At 41.8% G+C, this 13,810-nt stretch overlaps 1 protein-coding gene across 1 annotated transcript in view; it reads right to left on the bottom strand.

Annotated features, from left to right (window-relative positions):
• The window catches only part of polrmt (polymerase (RNA) mitochondrial (DNA directed)), a 125,781-nt gene that overhangs the window by 53,719 nt on the left and 58,252 nt on the right, over positions 1 to 13,810 (bottom strand). Inside the window, exons 10-11 of the mRNA XM_078555949.1 lie at positions 10,747 to 11,535; positions 9,587 to 9,709 (exon numbers count right to left, since the gene is read on the bottom strand). Of these exons, the coding sequence (XP_078412075.1) occupies positions 9,587 to 9,709; positions 10,747 to 11,535 (912 nt within the window). The remainder of the gene's footprint in view (positions 1 to 9,586; positions 9,710 to 10,746; positions 11,536 to 13,810) is intronic.

Genomic DNA, 13,810 nt, shown 5'->3' with positions numbered 1-13,810 from the left:
AAACAGAATTACCTGGAAAAACTCAGCAGGTCTGGCAGCATCGGCGGAGAAGGAAAGAGTTGACGTTTCGAGTCCTCATGACCCTTCAACAGAACTGAGTAATATTAGGAGAGGGGTGAAATATAAGCTGGTTTAAGCTGGGGGGGGGGGTAGAGAAATTGGGGGTGGTGGTGGTTGTAGGGACAAGCAGTGATAGGAGCAGATAATCAAAAGATGTCACAGACAAAGGAACACAGAGGTGTTGAAGGTGGTGATATTATCTAAACGAATGTGCTAATTAAGAATGGATGGCAGGACACTCAAGGTACAGCTCTAGTGGGGGTGGGGTGGAAAGACTAACAGGGCATTAAAGGTATAGATTTAAAAATAATGGAAATAGGTGGGAAAAGAAAAATCTATATAAATTATTGGAAAAAACAAATGGGAGGGGGAAGAAACGGAGAGGGGGTGGGGATGGAGGAGGGAGTTCAAGATCTAAAGTTGTTGAATTCAATATTCAGTCAGGAAGGCTGTAAAGTGCCTAGTCGGAAGATGAGGTGCTGTTCCTCCAGTTTGCGTTGGGCTTTACTGGAACAATGCAGCAAGCCAAGGACAGACATGTGGGCAAGAGAACAGGGTGGAGTGTTAAAATGGCAAACGACAGGGAGGTTTGGGTCTTTCTTGCGGACAAACTGCAGGTGTTCTGCAAAGCGGTCGCCCAGTTTATGTTTGGTCTCTCCAATGTAGAGGAGACCGCATTGGGAGCAAAGCCCAACGCAAACTGGAGGAACAGCACCTCATCTTCCGACTAGGCACTTTACAGCCTTCCTGACTGAATATTGAATTCAACAACTTTAGATCTTGAACTCCCTCCTCCATCCCCAACCCCTTTCCGTTTCTTCCCCCTCCCTTTTATTTTTTCCAATAATTTATATAGATTTTTCTTTTCCCACCTATTTCCATTATTTTTAAATCTGTACCTTTAATGCCCTGTTAGTCTTTCCACCCCACCCCCACTAGAGCTGTACCTTGAGTGTCCTGCCATCCATTCTTAATTAGCACATTCATTTAGATAATATCACCACCTTCAACACCTGTGTTCCTTTGTCTGTGACATCTTTTGATTATCTGCTCCTATCACTGCTTGCTTGTCCCTACAACTTCTCTCCCCCCCACCCCCCCGCACCTTAAACCAGCTTATATTTCGCCCCTCTCCTAATATTACTCAGTTCTGTTGAAGGGTCATGAGGACTCGAAACGTCAACTCTTTTCTTCTCCGCCGATGCTGCCAGACCTGCTGAGTTTTTCCAGGTAATTCTGTTTTTGTTTTGGATTTCCAGCATCCGCAGTTTTTTGTTTTTATCTCAGTGTAGGTTAGAATGTTTAATTCAATGGTAAGTTAGCTGTACAAAGAGAGAGGGGGAGAGGAAGATGAGATTAAGAAACAGATAAAAGAGACATTATGAAAAGTAAAAAGTTCTTTACATCTCCAACAATAATTAAGTTTTAAAAGTAAATTTTCAGTGCCAGAGGGATTGGTTGGCATTAAGCAAGGTATACTACATCACTAAAAATTCGCTTACACTTAGATGGAAAAGTACTAACATTTTCAGTTGTGTTTAGTGGGTATCTAGCAGGTAAGCAGAGCAAAATCATACCTTAGGTATTTGAATGCTGAATTTCTCAACGAGATACTGTTAAGATTGAAGCTTCTGGAGGTGGTGGGCAACTTCCTGATTTCTGTGGTTAACTATATATGTGCAGACACCAAAGGCTGCTGTCCGACTTATTCCTTAATAACAGTGAATGCTGATACCTTCTCTGTTATTTCCACTGAAAACTCCAAGTCATTATTGTCTAAATATAAACATTATCTGAATAAGATTTTTGAAGTTTGTCCTCTTGATTTTCTTCAAATAATTTTGACAAACACTGTGCAGACACTGTTAGAAGCTAAAGCAAATATTCCAGCAGTTCAGATACTTAATGGTAATGATGCAACTGGAAGATTTTTTCAATACATAAACTCAGACTACAAAATCTGAAATCAACCATCAATGCCACAGCTCTAGGAAAACTACCATGTCCTAATCCAAGCTTTTGGGAGAGGTTAGGGTTGTCAAGATAAGCATCCAATGAAGGCATTGAAATAAATTAAAGATAGCATGATGGATAAATGTAAACATGCTGTTATGGAATATACAATTTTTAAAATGTATTTTGCTTATATCCTTATTTAGGAGACTAAATTTCAGTTACAAAGAAACAAATATGAATTGAATTTTTTTCCAGAAAACATTTCGAGCAATCTGTAGGAAACTGTAGCAGTTTAGTGGCCAAGGCTTTTAATTAGATTGTGCTTTCCCATTATGGATGTGCATTTATAATGGGAAAACTTAAAATGTGGATAAAAAGCATTTCAGCAGGAAGTAAAGGTATACAGAAACAGAATTGTTTCAGCATTGCTCATGTTAAGCCAGAGGCCACACTGTTGTGAAGGGTTGTTTGGGTGGAGGAAGTGAGGGGTTATTGGGGCATGGAAGCAGAGACAGGTATATATCTCTAATAGGATTTGTAATGATATTTGGAAGCAATTTACCCACAAACATCAAATTAAAAATCTGACTGGTTTGTGGAAATTTAAACCTTTCATTACCCACAACAGGTAAATAAATAAATGCTCCAATTACTTAACTGCATCGCTATATGGAATACTAGTTTTAACCTTTTTGTTAGAAAGAAACATCTAATATGTTGGCTTTAAATCTTTTTTATTTGCGTTTTGGAAAATACCCAGGTCTGGCTATTCAGAAGGGTGTGCCACGCCTTAATATTTGAAACCTTTTCTTGATTTCTTTGGGGGCTAAGAGAGGCTTTTAGAAATCAGAACTTAAGACACCAAGAAACATGCGCTCGAAAATGTTGGACAAGGAAAGAATTCATAACACTCATGGCCTTGACCTTGGATGGAATCCTGGTAGAAGGGTGGACCTGGGTCAGCCCCCTGCACATGTAAGTGGAATAGCTCTGCTTGCGAGATTTCCTCCACTTCTTGGACGGTTTCTTGGTGACTTTAGTCAGCGGCTACTGCACCTCCTTGTGGACGCACTGCCCTTAACCGCCACCTCAGGCATTCCATTCACCTTGGACCAATTCAAATTAGCCCTTGTACACCAATCACTGAAAGCAAGCATGCAGGTGCAGCAAGCAGTTAAGAAGGCAAATGGTATATTGGCCTTCATTGCGAGAGGACTTGAGTACAGGAGCAAGGATGTCTTGCTGCAGTTGTACAGGGCCTTGGTGAGGCCACACCTGGAGTAGTGTCCGCAATTTCAGTCTCCTTATCTAAAAAGGATATACTTGCCATGGAGGAAGTGCAGAGAAGGTTCACCAGACTGATTCCTGGGATGGCATTGTCGTTATGAGGAGAGATTGGGCCGACTAGGCCTGTACTCATTGGAGTTAGAAGAATGAGCGGGGGTCGGGTTGAAATGTATAAAATTCTGACAGGGCTGGAAAGGCTGGATGCAGGGGTGATGTTTCCTCTGGTTGGAGGCGGAGAGGGATGGTCTAGGACAAGGGGTCACAATCTTAGAATACGGAGTAGGCCATTTAGGACTGAGTTGAGGAGAAACTTCTTCACTCAAAGGGTGGTGAACCTGTGGACTTCTCTACCAAAGAAGGCTGTGGAGGTCAAGTCACTGAATATATTTAAGAAGGAAACAGATAGATTTCTAGACTCTAACGGCATCAAGGGGTATGGGGAGAGAGCCGGAGTATGGCGTTGAGATAGAGAATCAGCTATGATCATATTCAATGGCGGTGCAGGCTCGAAGGGCTAAATGACCGACTCCTGCTTCTATTTTTTATGTTTCTATGGGCAGGATATTGAGGTTGGCGAGCATAAAATGACGTGGGATGAGTACATTTACTGGCCCTGTTCCCATAGCTCTTCAATCCCTTTCCCCATTCGGAATTCTAAAATCAATGCTTTGCATGTACTCGATATTTGGACATCCAGCACTGATTCCTACAATGCAAATCAGAATTGAGAACTGGCACAATGGAATTTTCTAGATCTTCCAAATTACTACTATATAAAAACGACAAATAGATTCTTCAAAAATTACATATCAGAAAATGCGTAATTTCAGTATAGTTAAGCATTCTGCTTTATTCATGCTATAAGGATTTTCATGATTTAGCAAAATACTAAACCTGCAAAGATTATCCTATGTTTTCACACATGCGCGGCCACATGAACACATTCGCCCTCTCCCTCCAGCAACACCGCCGCACCCTTTTTCAAAACTGCGCGTGCCCCCAGTTTCATTTTATTCTTCGTCTCATCCGACGCCTCAACAAGAAACTTTGTCTCTTTCTTTTAGATGCAAAGGAACGCAAGCTTCAACAACTCATCGACACCAACACCATCCAGGACCCTCCACCCCTGCCTGTCCCTCTGACCCCATCCCGTCTTCCAATCCCAGCCTTGGCTGTGTATTCACCATACCCCCTGATCTTCCCCTCTCCGACGCTAAACGTTCAGTTTATCACCAAAGGACTTTGTTTCTTACCCTTACGCCCTCATTTCAATGAATTTTGGGCTCGGCACGATGCTGAACCCTTCTTCCGCCGCCTTCGTCTCCGTGCTCACTTCTTTGGGCAGGAGTCCTCTTCCCGTTCAACGGATCCTTTTACTCACCTCCAATATTCTCCCTCCACCTGGACCCCTCCCTCTGGATTCTTACCTTCTCTTGATCTTTTCATTGAGAACTGTCGGCGTGACATCAGTCGTCTCAATTTCTCTGCTCCTCTCACCCACTCTAACCTGTCTCTCTCTGAACTTGCTGCACTCCGTTCTCTCAGGTCCAACCCTGACATTGTCATCAAACCCACTGACAAGGGTGGTGCTGCTGTTGTCTGACGCACTGACCTCTACCTCGCAAATGCTGAGCGTCAACTCGCAGACACTTCCTCCTACCTCACCCTGGACCATGACCCCACCACTGAACATCAAGCCATTGTTTCCAGGACTGTTACTGACCTCATCTCCTCTGGAGATCTTCCTTCCACAGCTTCCAACCTGATAGTCTCCCAACCTCGGACGACCCGCTTCTACCTCCTACCCAAAATCCACAAACAGGACTGTCCCGGCAGACCGATTGTGTCATCCTGTTCCTGCCCCACGGAACTCATTTCTTGCTATCTTGACTCCATTCTGTCTCCCCTTGTCCAGTCCCTTCCCACCTACATCCGTGATTCCTCTAACACCCTACATCATATCAACAATTTCCAGTTCTCTGGCTCCAACCGCCTCCTCTTCACCATGGACGCCCAATCCCTCAACACCTCCATCCCCCACCGGGATGGTCTGATGGCTCTCCGCTTCTTCCTCGAACAGAGGCCTGAACAATCCCCATCCATCACTACTCTCCGTCTGGCTGAACTTGTTCTCAAACTGAACAATTTCTCCTTAAACTCCTCTCACTTCCTCCAAATAAAAGGTGTGGCTATGGGTACCCACACGGGCCCCAGCTATGCCTGTCTCTTTATGGGGTATGTGGAACATTCCTTGTTCCAGTCCTACTCCGGCCCCCTCCCACAACTCTTTCTCCGGTACATCGATGATTACTTCGGTGCTGCTTCATGCTCTCGTCTGGATCTGGAAAAATTTATTAATTTTGCTTCCAATTTCCACCCCTCCATCATTTTCACATGGTCCATCTCTGACACTTCCCTTCCTTTCCTTGACCTCTCTGTCTCAATTTCTGGTGATAGACTGATGACCAATATCCATTACAAGCCTACCGACTCCCACAGCTACCTCGACTACAGCTCCTCACACCCCGCTTCCTGTAAGGGCTCCATCCCATTCTCTCAGTTCCTTCACCTCCGTCGCATCTATTCTGACGATGCCACTTTCAAAAACAGTTCCTCTGACATGTCCTCCTTCTTCCTTAACCGAGGTTTTCCACCCATGGTAGTTGACAGGGCACTTAACCGTGTCCGGCCCATCTCCCGCGCATCTTCCGCCCTCACACCTTCTTCTCCCTCCCAGAAACATGATAGGGTCCCCTTGTACTCACTTATCACCCCACCAGCCTGCGCATTCAAAGGATCATCCTCTGCCATTTCCGCCAACTCCAGCATGATGCCACCACCAAACACATCTTCCCTTCACTCCCTCCCGGCGGCATTCCACAGGGATCGTTCCCTCCGGGACACCCTGGTCCACTCCTCCATCACCACCTACACCTCAACCCCCTCCCACGGCACCTTCCCATGCAACCGCAGAAGGTGCAACACCTGCCCCTTTATTTCCCCTCTACTCACCGTCCAAGGGCCCAAATAGTCCTTTCAAGTGAAGCAGCATTTCACTTGCACTTCCCTCAGTTTAGTCTACTGCATTCATTGCTCCCAATGCGGTTTCCTCTACATTGGAGAGACCAAACGCAGACTGGGTGACCGCTTTGCGGAACACCTTCGGTCTGCCCGCAAGCATTACCCAGACCTCCCTGTTGCTTGCCATGTCAACACTCCACCCTGCTCTCATGCCCACATGTCCGTCCTTGGCCTGCTGCAATGTTCCAGTGAAGCTCAACGCAAACTGGAGGAACAGCACCTCATCTTCCGACTAGGCACTTTACAGCCTTCCGGACTGAATATTGAGTTCAACAATTTTAGATCATGAACTCTCTCCTCCATCCCCACCACCTTTCCGATTCCCCCCCACTTTTTTTCCCAATAATTTATATCGATTTTTCTTTTCCCACCTACTTTCATTATTTTTAAATGTATTTCCATCCATTGTTTTATCTCTACCTTTTAGCCTTTTTTGATTCCTTCACCCCACCCCACCCCCACTAGGGCTATCTGTACCTTGCTTGTCTTGCTTTCTACCCTTAATTAGCACATTCCTCAGATAATCACCACCTTCAACACCTCTTTGTCCTTTTGTCTGTGACATCTTTTGGTTATCTCCACCTATCACTGGCCCTCTTTCCAGCTCTACTTGTCCCACCCCCCCTTAAACTAGCTTATATTTCACCTCTCTTCTATTTTTCCTTAGTTCTGTTGAAGGGTCATTCGGACTCGAAACGTTAACTGTGCTCCTCTCCACAGATGCTGCCAGACCTGCTGAGTTTTTCCAGGTATTTTTGTTTTTGTATATTTCATAGTGTTTGCTTTCATAAATGGAATTTCATAGTCTTAACAGACCACTTGCAATTGAAGATAGCCTTCTCACCCATTTAAATACCACTATTAATCAATTAAATAAAATCATCTTTGTCCTTTCACCAATTCTCTATAAAGCAAATTAGATTAAAAAAACATTTGAATTCATTACATGTCATCTGTCAGTAAGTGACTGGAAATGTGAGACTGGATTACTGACCTCAACACCAAATTCTCCAGTGAAAGGACGCAGGTCTGATCATAGTGCTACTGTTATGACATCAGCTCTTAAAATCTGTTCTGAATCAGGGAATTAGGTCAACCAATTCAATGCACATAACTAGAAGACATCTAATCAAAAAGATTTATTACATCATCTCCTACTCTCGTTCCTAGGACCTTATTTCCCTGAGCTTTCTTCCCTCTAAGTACAGCCTTTTATAACTCAAGCTTGTAATCACCAAACCATTAGTATCATTTTTTTAAAAAACCATGATGATGTCCTGCATCTTGACTGTGGCTCTTTGCCTATGTTGCTCATTAGAATTACAACTTGCAACAACTGACATTACTAATGAGACAAAAACCCTGCAAATCTGGAGATCTGAAATAAAATTAGAAAAAAGGCTGAAATACATATGAGGTCAATCAGCAAAGAGAAAATCCACTTCTCTTTACAGATGCTAACTGACATGCAATAAAATGTAACTGCTCAGCGGTCAATTCCAATTACACAGAAAATCATACTTTGCTTTATAAGCAATGTGTTTCTCAGTTTTCTATATAAGGTCTATTAATCATGATAACTTTTGCCCCAACTGCCTTTTTTCACTTCGGTATTCCGAGATTAACTATTAGTATTTCTACATAGTTGGAAATATTAAGTGGCGCGTCTGAGATTGTTCACAAATCAGCATATTCCACATCAACCAAATGAAAAAAAAAGGGCTAAGGAAATTCTAGGAAATGGGAATTGAGTAACTAGTAATTCTGGGGATTGCTCCAAATTCAGAAAGCAAATATTTTCCAGTAAATCTCCAATATACTGCCAATATGAAAAAATGCAAAGGTTGCTAATGGATATTGGAATTGACTTGGTCTTAAATTCATGACAAAAAAATTCACCAACTATAACAATCAGTTCCTAGTGCCTTTCAAAACACCAGCCACACAAGTAAATCTCCTAGGTGCACCTTACATTATGAATGCAAAACATATCAATGCATTATGACCCAAGAGTAACTACTGTAAAAACAAGCTAAAAGATATTTAAGCCTTTTTCATTACAATGGATACAATATTATCACCAAAATTAATCATCATTTTAAGTTATATCCTAACTTTTTTTTATTCTGCCTCTGCACCATATCAAGCACATTTCTCCAACAATAGGACAATCCTCGGAGCTGGCTTTATCATAATTGGTATCAGTCAATACTGTTCTGGGATCAAATGGCATCCAGGCTCATCCTGGACCATCTAGCCTGACTTCAGATACCTGATGTTATAGTCACACCAACTGACTCCATTGTTCTAAACATCAACATTTATACTGAAAGATTCCTATGTAAATGTTTATTCTAGGAAAACACCAACTAAATAGACCATCATTCATAATGGGAAAACAGCAGGTAATCATTTCACTGATTTGTTGATGAATCAATCATATCATTGTAGCATAGTGGTTGTGTTATTGGGCTATTCATCCAAAAGCTTTAGTGGGGTGAAAAACTGATGCTGTCTACTAATGCAATTATCTGTGGCAGAAAAGGAGATTTTGACTTACACACTGTGTATGTGCAAAATCATGAATTTTGAGGCCAAAGAAATTGGGTTGTCTTATATGCCACAATCTACAGTCTCAATTTAAGAAGTTGACAGGATATGTATTGACAACTGCTGTTAGAACAGACCATCAACTCAATGCAACTACTTGGTAAAATCTGTAAGTATTATAAATATAAAACCATTTACTAGGCCATCAGTTCTTTTTATGTTTTAATACCACTTCAGCCCTACAATACCCCTCCTCTAATCTCTTGAGCATTTCCAATTATAATCACTGCCTTTGGCAGCGGGCAGCGGTACTTTCAGCCGCCAAAGCCCTTATCTCTGGAATTTCCTCCCTGTATCGTCTCTCTTCTTCTTCCTCCTTTAAGGCACTCCTTAGAAACTACCCTTTAGCCTATCTTTTGATCATCTGGTCTAATACCTGTTCATGTGATTTGACATCAAATTTCATTTCACAACACTCTTGTAAAGCACCTTGGGACATTTTATCATGTTATGGGTGCTATATAAATGCAGCTTGTTATAATCTTCCCAAGCAGAGCATCCTGTTGTTTAAAGTAACTTTATCTCCAGGTATAATGGGATATTAAGGGAATAAAAATTGACTATACGTTTGTCTAAATACCTCAGAACTTACCTGATGGACTGGGAAATAAGAGATGTATTTGGTTAGGTCAGGTGATCTCACAGCATGTGCTATCTCTGTGCAGCAGGCCAACGTCTGCCAAGGCTCATCTGCATTCATCCACCACTTCCTCCCCTGGGGAACACAAAAGCATCTTAGACACACAGGCACATCATTTTATGTAAACAACACCATTAATCAAGGGCAAATGATCTGCACTTATACTCCTCTGTTGATTTTGTGGGCGCTCAACACTTCCAACTATTCAAATCAAAACCAATTTCTACATTGAACTACGTTATTGGAACATGATTTTATTCATCACTTAAAATACCACATATTTAAGTCTATGTTGTGAAAGAAAAGCTTTTTGAAGTGCTGGAAATATAAATGAATGACTTATATGCCAATGCAACCTATATGAGTGAAGTTCTACATAATTTAAGCTTACCGTATAATTGCAGCTGAACATTTTAGATCATTTGGCAGTTTTTAATAGTCAACTGAACAAAATATAAATCCCTCCTTCACTTACAGTAGCTCGGCTTTGTTAGAATGTACATACAGGGCAGCAGAATTTTATTTTTAACATTAACAGGAACATTATTCGACAGAAATAAGTCAACATTCTAACTTTTAACCTGCAATGCGTAAATATATTGGTTGTATTTAATTTTTTTCTTCACTTTTTGGTCTTATGTATTTGCTTGCTTTCATCATCTTCCAATTCCCTATTTTTCACTGGTGGGCAAGGTTTCATGGGCTGCCATATCAATCGCCTCACAGGGCCAAAGGTGAATATGGCCACTGACCACCTCATATGTATACAGAAATATATGTCCTTTTGGCTGTCACTAGGGTTATAAAATTATTCATGGGAGCAAACATTTGGCTATCATGGGTGTTTTTCTCAGGGGTTGGTGAAAGAAAATCACAAAAAAATTGGGAGCTTCTGCATTGGAATACATCATACATAGAAACAGCAATCCTTTTTTTAATTACTGCATTACTTCATATCCATGTAATATCAAGATATACATTTAACTGTCAATTTTAGTTGCAATTTTCAAATAGAATGCAAACCAGGAAATGTGGATACTAACGTTTAATCTATAACACAGCAATGTAAATCACCCAATCAGGCCGGTATGTTTGAGCTCATGTTCACTTACTGTTAAAGGGTTATCTGCCGAATCCAAGATGTTGTCCATTACTCCATCAGCATAATCAAGTCTCTCTTTGAGGGAGCACTTTTTCTTAAAGCCAGTTAAGTTAACAAGATGAATCTTCAACCAATTTAACCCATGTTCGCCCAAGGGCTTTCCTTCTGCAAACGACAAAACGGCACGAGTAACATCACTGCCTAGGTGGTTAAAATATGGTGGGCAAGGGTACGTTCTTCCTCGGAAGTCCATGTTGTGAGGAAACCAGAATGTATCATCTCTCATATGGTTAGCAATGGAAAGCTTGTAAAGTGCATCCATTCGAAGGCTGTGCATTTCAGCTGCTCTTTTCCTGGCCCAGGCTATCTTCTTTTTCAATACAGACTTGGCTGCTGGACTAATTTCAGATTTTGGATCATACTTGGGCATGTCTGGAGCTTCTGAAAGTGGAGGTGGGATCTCCAGCTTCTCGTTTCCTTTGTCATTAAAAATAGAAATAATCAAATCAAGCATTGGTTTGTTAACTTTCCAAGCACAGTTACCAAGCTGATTTAGGGAATCTAGTACTGGGTGCAAGTCACTACTCTTGCATTTCTCCAAAAGTAACTGATGCTGTAGAGCTCCTTCCACGCACCGCATTAATTTGGTGGGCGTCAGAACATAGGCTCCAAACCTAGGCGAAGTCCATGGAACAGGGGCACACACCATTGGCATGACACAGGAGTCAAAGATCAAAGTTGTCTCTGCGGCTTCTGAAAGAATCTGAGTTAGAATAGGATGTGGCTTGATGAAACCAATCTGCAAAAAAAGACATTATAACAAATAGTTTTTAATGAAAACATTAACCCAGCTCGTTCTTTTTTCTAAATGCTAATGGCTTGCAGTATACTTCACAACATTGTTTTTATTTCAGATTTCCACCATTTACAGTTTAAAAAAATTAAGAACAAAATTATCCCTACATCTCCTATATCTTTCAAAAACGTACTTAAAATTACAAATTTGATTTCTATGCAAATTTTTCTCCTTAATCAATTAATTTCAAACATCTTGAAGGTTATTTCTCTTCACACCATTCCTCTATGATTATGCTGAAATCCCATTAGTACATGACAGCAAAGTGTCTTTTATAAAGAAATGTGGACACAGCCAATTTTCCCCTCCCACTCCAAAGCCCACATCCTGCAATGTTCTATTATGCATTTTGTCTGGGCAGCCAATTAAAAATTGAAGGACAATATCACACCCACAGATGACAAACATCAGTGATAGAGGTGGAGAGGGAGGATAAGAAATCCCCATAATCAACAATCACCATCAAGAATCAGATTCCAATATTATTTGAATGCCACTCTGTATGACTGGCCCAGATTCATGGCTTCCAGTTTTATATTCACCAGCCAGGCACACCAACAGAACTGGGCTTTAGATTCAACTAAAAGAAACAACAAATATTCTGGATGATAACAAATTACGCACATAATATGGAGAAAAGCGATGCATTTCCCACAAACTTTATACATTTGACATAAGCTCAGTTAATGAGAGATATCCTTCAAATGAATATGGATTCAGCAATGGATGAGGGATGACCTTGTTCTAGAAATTGAAGCTGTTCAATAGTCATGACAGCTGAAACATTCCTGTTTTGCATATGGATTTTATCTCCCACTGTAACAAGTGCCAACTGTGCGAAATAAGAATGCTAACTATCTCTAAGTTTCCAAAGAACTATGGTCAATAAGACATGTATTGGGATGATCATAATGAATTTCATCTGGCCCACAAAGGGGATGATGGAAAGGAAAGAACTGCATTACCTAGTTGGAAAATATATGCAAAATATTCCATTATAATAGATGCAAGAAAGCAAAATATTTCGCCCATGGGTTGCCGCTCCTAGCGAGTGAAAGGCATGCCAGCCACTGACCACTATTTTCTTCATCGTCGATGGGTCAAAGTCCTGGAATGATCAGCTTAACAGCACTGCAGAAATACCTTCGCCACACAGTTTGTGGCATATCAATATGGCAATAACCAACTCAATGGCAACAATGGATGCTAAGTGAATGCTGGCCTTACTACCAACACTCATATCCATGAATGAATAAATAATTTTTTTTGTTCATTAATCGGATGTTGGTGTCGCTGGCTAAGCCAACATTTATTGCCCATCCCTAACTGTCCTTGCGAAGGTGTTGGTGAGCTGCCTTCTTGAACCATTGCAGTCCATGTGGTGTAGGTACACCCACAGTGCTGTTAGGGAGGGAGTTCCAGGATTTTGACCCAGCGACAGTGAAGGAACAGCGATGTTTCCAAGTCAAGATGGTGAGTGGCTTGGAGGGTAATTTCCAGATGGTGGTGTTCCCATGTGTCTGCTGCCCTTATCCTTCTAGATGGCAGCAGTCATAGGTTTGAAAGATACTATCTAAGGAGGCTTGGTGAGTTCCTGCAGTGCATCTTGCAGATGGTACACACTGCTGCCACTGTGCATTGGTAGTGGAGGGAGTGAATGTTTGTGGATGGGATGCCAATCAAGCAGGCTGCTTTATCCTGGATGGTGTCAAGCTTCTTGTGTTGTTGTTGCAGCTGCTCTTATCCAGGCAAGTGGACAGTATTCCATCAAACTCTTGACTTTTGGCTTGTAGATGGTGGACAGGCTTTGGGTGTCAGGAGGTGAGTTACTGACCACAGGATCTCTAGCCTCTGACCTGCTCTTGTCACCACAGTATTTATATGGCTTTCCAGTTCAGTTTCTAGTCAATGGTAACCCCCCCCCCAGGATATTGATAGTGGGGGATTCAGCGATATAATATGATTGAATGTCAAGGGGACATGGTAAGATTCTCTCTTGTTGGAGATGGTCATTGCCTGGCACTTGGGTAATGAAAATGTTACTTGCCACTTGTCAGCACAAGCCTGGATATTGTCCAGGTCTTGCTGCATTTGAACATGGAGTGCTTCTGAGGAGTCGCGAATGGTGCTGAACATTGTGCAATCATGAGCGAACAACCCCACTTCTGACCTTATAATGGAAGGATGGTCATCGATGAAGCAGCTGAAGATGGTTGGG

The sequence above is a fragment of the Cetorhinus maximus genome, chromosome 13, assembly GCF_964194155.1.
Source record: "Cetorhinus maximus chromosome 13, sCetMax3.hap1.1, whole genome shotgun sequence".
In the NCBI taxonomy this organism is placed as follows: Eukaryota; Metazoa; Chordata; class Chondrichthyes; order Lamniformes; family Cetorhinidae; genus Cetorhinus; species Cetorhinus maximus.
This window is presented reverse-complemented; position numbering and strand designations above follow the sequence as displayed.